General features: G+C 44.2%; 1 protein-coding gene across 3 annotated transcripts; it reads left to right on the top strand.

Moving 5' to 3' along the window:
- The first annotated feature begins 885 nt into the window (after positions 1-885).
- On the top strand, positions 886-4,428 carry LOC123133173 (RNA-binding protein 48). Of its 3 annotated transcripts, none has more exons than XR_006465178.1 (9): positions 886-1,149; positions 1,261-1,344; positions 1,457-1,537; positions 2,184-2,323; positions 2,483-2,579; positions 3,336-3,405; positions 3,534-3,656; positions 3,772-3,834; positions 3,916-4,428. XR_006465178.1 is itself a non-coding variant. In XM_044552709.1 (9 exons), the coding sequence occupies exons 1-8, from the start codon at positions 1,088-1,090 to the stop codon at positions 3,994-3,996; spliced, it is 678 nt and encodes a 225-aa protein (XP_044408644.1). In that variant the 5' UTR covers positions 887-1,087; the 3' UTR covers positions 3,997-4,013; positions 4,085-4,421. The 3 variants fall into 3 exon arrangements, 2 of the variants coding, with proteins under 2 accessions (XP_044408644.1, XP_044408643.1); XM_044552709.1 differs by lacking the exon at positions 3,534-3,656 and having other exon boundaries at positions 887-1,149; positions 3,916-4,013; positions 4,085-4,421; XM_044552708.1 differs by lacking the exon at positions 3,534-3,656 and having other exon boundaries at positions 887-1,149; positions 3,916-4,422.
- The last annotated feature ends 1,609 nt before the right edge of the window (positions 4,429-6,037 follow it).

The raw sequence follows: 6,037 nt of genomic DNA, 5'->3' as shown, positions 1-6,037 counted from the left end.
GACTTTCATGCATGCTTTTTGAGAAACAAGTGGCAAAGGAGAGAGAGAGAGTGAGAGAGAGAGAGAGAGAGGGAGAGAGAGGAGTTCAAAACTATTGACTTACTAGTCTTTCTTCCTTTAGTCAATGGCCTAAAATGCATGTTATTTACAAACTCTTAACATATTTTTTTGTGGAAAATAATGCTAACATGTATAAATAATGAATTAATATGCATATGTATTATGTTAGTTAGCGCCACTGCGGCTTGGGGGTGAGGGTGCCGCCCCATGGCCCCATCCTCACGTCGACCTTGTCTGTCACCCTCACCGCCCCAATGCGTCCTTTTAAATAAAAATGGGTAGGCAAGAAACCCATATTTGCATTGTACTCCCTCCGCCCAGAAATATTTTTTTTCCTTTCTTGACAACCCGTGAGCATTAAGCCAGTACTCTCAGAAAAAGGCAAAGACCTTCTACCCCTTATGAACTCCTGCAATGCATAATTCGTCTACATATCAAGAAAAATAAAAAAAATATCATGAAAGAAATTGAGAGAGATTCAAACATATAAAATACCCCGGCTTTATATTTAAATTTTATTCATATAGACACTTTTTGAAATAGGCCTACCGATACTCTGTTAAGTTATAATTTATATTTATATTATAAAAAAGCAAAGACTTTCTTTTAGATGATCACACGCGAATAATGCAGACGAAAAGAGTATTACTATTAGTCTTTTTTTTTTGAGGATCTTGCATCCCGGACCAAGACTAAGAGAGTGTGTTTAGCTAAACTGTGGGCCTCGCCATTAACAGACCGGCCTTCAAAAATGAAACTACAATTAGAACTTAAAGCTCGAAGTTTAATCTTCTGAGAGACTACGGCCCAGGGAACGCCTGCCTGTTCATCAGGGCCCGTGCCCCCCCGCCCGGCCCAGACCCGAGCACAGGCGGGAACCGGCGGCGGCGACCCTCGGCCGTCCGGCGTCGCAACGAGCCTCAACCCTCTCTCTCTCTACCACCGTCCGGCGCTAGCGCCTCTCCCAGATCCGGCCGCCGCGCGCCCGAAGAACCCCGCCCCCCCTCCTCGACGGACGCCCGGCGAGATGCCGCGCGACCGCGACGAGCCGGCGGCCGTGCGCGTCTACACGGTCTGCGACGAGTCCAAGTAACCGCCGTCTTCCCACCCCCTCAACACTATCCCAACTCCTCCTCCTCCTCCGCGCCACCGCCGCTAACCCCTCCACCCGTCGTCTCCCGAACCCCGATTCGGCCGCAGGTACCTCGTCGTCCGGAACGTGCCGGCCCTCGGATGCGGCGACGAGCTCGGCTCCGTGTTCGCGGCGTACGGCCCGCTGGAAGAGTGAGCCGGCAGCAGCGACCTGAATCAACTCCTTTCTCCCTGTTAATGTTCAGTGCTCACCATTTTTCATTATGTGTATGTGCTCTGTGTGTGTGTGTTTGTTTGGGTTCAGGTGCAAGCCCATGGACGCCGAGGACTGCGAGGAGTACACCGACGTCTACTTCATCAAGTTCGCGCAGGTCAGCAACGCGAGGTGACCAATGCACACATATATGTAACTCGTTCTAGTGTAGGATTTTTTGCTCCCTCTGTGATGAGAGCCGGCGATCGATTTGTGGACATTATTTGTCGCGGTAGTCTCGCGTTTGTCGGGCATGGTTTAGATGCTCTTTCTAATAAGAACCATAAGGTTCGTTCGGTCCGGTCGATAAGATTCTCTTCTGTTTTCTGTCATTATGTATCTGATTCGGCGGTCACATCTCTGAATATGTCACTGAAGGATGTGCGTAGCTTGCTGATCTACTGGACAATCGGTGTTGCGTGCTTCTGTATATCGAGGGGAACATATTTGAGGCTTTTTATTCAGCACTATTAGTGGAAGTGAGTGAGGAAGGATGACCTGGGTAGGCTTTCCAGATGCAAAATTCAGTAATGTCGTATACTTTGATGTCAGTATGTGCGCTCTACTAAGGACTACCAAGTTGCGAATTAAAGGAAGGATTGGATTATTTCCTAGACCTTCTTTGAGGGCATGGTTTAGTTCAGGTCCTGTGGGTCCAGTCTTTGGCACCTGGGAAACAGATCTGGCGCAAATAGTTGCCTGCCCCTGCTACTTGTTTGGTGCTTTCTTTCGATTAATTTTTGTTTTTAAGTGTGGTAATGGTTCTATCATGTTGCAGGTTTGCAAAGAGGAAGTTGGACGAGTCTGTATTTCTTGGCAACCGGCTGCAGGTTTCATATGCACCTCAGTTTGAAAGTCTTCTGGATACCAAGGAGAAACTGGAAGTCAGGAGAAATGAAGTCCTCAGACGAATAAGATGTATGGTTTCATTTTTCTTTTCAAGTATATCTGCATCGTAGAATGCATTATTGGGTTGGCAGAATGCAACCATAAGATATAGCAAGGGCTATCAGAATTGCTAGTATATTTTCCATGGTACTTAACTAGCTGGATTTAGACATTTCTTGCATTTTTCAGCACCTGCTGGAAGCAGACCTGAAGGGCTATCACAGTATTCACCGGGTCAGGGATCATCTAGTGGGAACCCACACCATCATATGAACTCCAACAAGAGGTTAATATTTGCATTCTTCATTTGGTTTTGTGCTGTAAAACTGATAATCAAAAGTTGGTCATAATTTACTAACAACAACAACAACAACAACAACAAAGCCTTTAGTCCCAAGCAAGTTGGGGTAGGCTAGAGGTGAAACCCATAAGATCTCGCAACCAGCTCATGGCTCTGGCACATGGATAGCAAGCTTCCATGCACCCCTGTCAAATTTACTCATCGGATGAAATCATGTTGCCACTTCAGAATTGCTATTGGTAGCATGATTGACCCCGACCACTGATTTTCTTATGGATACTTGTGTTATGGTTCACACAGCTAAATATAGATGTCCAGAGAAAATTAAGAACTAAAAGGGGCAAACTAGTTAAGAAGTTTTATCAGATCCTACAGGCATTTACTTCTTATGTCAAGTTTTTGTGTTTGGACTTTGTAAGTCGTTTGGTTGCCGGCAATTTTGTCAGGTTGACGATCTAATGGAATAGCTCGTTGTGTGAGGCCAGACATGCCCTGAGCTTCTGTGCAAAAATGTGGATATTCTGACTTGGCAGTACACTCCAAGATTCGGTGTCTTTCTGTTAGGAAATATAGTCGACCATGATACAATCATATGTGATCTTATTATTTCGAAAAGGTTTTTTGTATGCAGAGCTGCACTACTTAACTAAAAGCCTAGAACAAAACAACCCGAATGTTTTCCAAGAAAAAGACGAGCACCATGGTGACTTCTCCTCTAAAGTTTCATCTTATTATCTTCAGGGAATACATGAAGACAATGCCCGCTACTCATATCGAAGATGATCGTTTCAGCCATGTGCCCTCTAATAAGGTATGCAGTATTAGTAAAACAATGTTTTTGTTAAAAAACTAAGGGAAATCAAGTAGTTGTTCACTGAGAAGAATTTGGACATTTAGTAAGAATACCAGATCACATGCTAAAGGCAACTTTATTTGCAGAAAATCTGGGAAAGAAACTTTAATCAGTTAAGCTGCATTTTGACCAGAAAGCCAACATTAATGCACTAGCTCATATACAAAGTACCACCTGAGCAGGGCAAAATCTCTACTACCTTTGTTATCGTGAGTGCAGGCATCAATCTTTAGGAGTTTCCAACAAATCCCTTTTTCCTAATCACGGTTTATCTTTTTTTTGTTGCCTTTAATATAATGCCTTATGATGCTGTTAAATTGTTAGGACTATTTCCCGTCCGAGTCGATGAATGCAACTGTAAATCTAGTGAGGCAGAAGCTTGACAAGGTAAGAATACCCATTCCGCCCACCATTTTCCGTGCAACAGCCACATGGATGACCTAAAATCTCCGTGTTCGAAATCACCAGATACAGTCCGGCGGCGACGCTCCCGATGCTGCTGCCGCCGCATCCAAGAAACCACGGGCCGATAACCGCAGGCGTATTTGAACCATTGGATGACACAGGTGAGGAGTAACCGTGACCCAATCGCTTGCTTGTTATGTGCGTTATAAACGCACCGTCTTTCTCATGACAGGTCAACTCAACACACTGTGATGTGAATCCGAAGACTTTCGCCGTTTGATTTTTTATTTTATTTTTTGCTACTCCGATTTATTTATTTGCTTACTCTAGAAAATATGTTTGTAAGTAAGAGTGTAAGACATGGTCTCTTCTAGAAGCGATGTGGTAGTAGCAACTCTTTTTTTTTTGGACATAATGTGGTGGTAGTAGCAACTTAATTATGCTGATGTGGATGCTGGTGGTAGCCAGACAGCTCTAGCAAGCTAGGCATGTGTCTTTTGGCTGAGCGGTTGGTGTTGCCTGTGGTTGCAATTTAAAACGGTGTCCTCTCTAGGAATTTCAGAAGGAAATAATAATAATAATATCACCAGGCTGCTTTCAATCTCACCTTCTGAAAGATATATGACCAGGCTGCTTTCAATTTCTTTTTCGCACAAAAGAAATATCCTAAGTAAGCCACACAATTTGTTAAAAGAATTTGTTCCGCAAAAAAAATGTTGGTTTTTTTTAACACCAACCCCCTCCCCTACTGTGCCATTTCATGTACTGGGGGAAAATGCGTAATCTTTTCATACAATGGGTGTATGTCAATGTAGAAACTACTCCCTCCGTTCCTAAATATAAGTCTTTGTAGAGATTCCTAAATATAAGTCTTTGTAGAGATTCCACTAGGTGGACTACATACGGAGCAAAATTAATGAATCTAAACTTAAACTGCATCTATATACATCCGTATGCGGTCTATAGTGGAATTTCTACAAAGACTTACATTTAGGAATGGAGGGAGTAATATCCAAACATGTTGTGCCTAATTGTTTTCCTTTTCCATGCAGACTCATGCTGTACATACACTAGAATATGGGCAACATAAGTATATTAGACGTGTGTGCAATGACGTTCTCAATGTTTGCAAGACGTCTTGTCTGATTTTTGCCGAGTCTAAAAAATGGAAACAGAAGCGAAAAAAACCCCTTTTGTCTCTCGGGATCATGTGACCCCTTCTCAAAAAAAAAGGAGACATGCACTCATCCGATAAAATTCCAAGAAAAAAAAAACACAAGCAAATGACTATATTGTTTTTTTTCTATGATACAATCTTCTTTCCAAGTGTTTCAATTTTGATAATCAGATACTCCCTCCATAAAGGAATATAAGAGCGTTTTGGAAATGGTTAACAACAAACATGCCACAGGGGGTGGGGTGGGGTGGTTGTCGGGGCTTTTGCGTGGAGCTGCAAAGAGTTGGCCGTCGGCGCCGGTGCTACAAACCATTAGCGGCGTTTCGTTGGAGCTGCAAATGATTTATCGTCAGTGCTCTGCTGCAAGGGGGTGGTGTTGCCGATACCGCTCCCTCGTTGCAAGGTTCTACGGCATTCCACCTGGACAGAGTCGTGATTGCAACGTGTAGTGGCGGAGCTACGTACAACTCTGGGGGGCTGTGCCCCCCAACACTCATTTTTGAACCTCCCCCCACTCCCCCCAAAAAAAAGCAATTGTACCTAGCTCCGCCACTGGCACCATGGCTCGAATTGGAAACGGGGTCATATGTTTTCCCCGGACGCAACATGGGCTACGTTCACATGTGGGATCACGGTGAGCAGCCGATCGGACGGACGTCTGGCTTGTAGAGTGCGAATCCAGCTGCTCGGGGAGGCGACGGGCCTTCTCCTCACCCCAGCCCGCCGACGCGAACCATAACCCATCCCATCATCATTAATAAAATGGATACTATTTTGGTATGCGGACATTGGCCATATGCATACATATCAATAGCCGCAACACTAAAAGGGTCTATTTGATTCAAAAGATTTTCATAGCATCTTTTAAGGATTAGAATCCTTGGGAATTTTTTCCTACGCCGGTCGTTTGATTCGTAGGATCGAATCCCGTAGGAATTTTTTCCTAAGGATTCGTTTGTACTACATTTCACAGGGATTCTAACATCCACTCCTGACCTCTCGAAAGAA

Source organism: Triticum aestivum, chromosome 6B (genome assembly GCF_018294505.1).
Source record: "Triticum aestivum cultivar Chinese Spring chromosome 6B, IWGSC CS RefSeq v2.1, whole genome shotgun sequence".
NCBI classification, from domain to species: domain Eukaryota; kingdom Viridiplantae; phylum Streptophyta; class Magnoliopsida; order Poales; family Poaceae; genus Triticum; species Triticum aestivum.
This window is presented reverse-complemented; position numbering and strand designations above follow the sequence as displayed.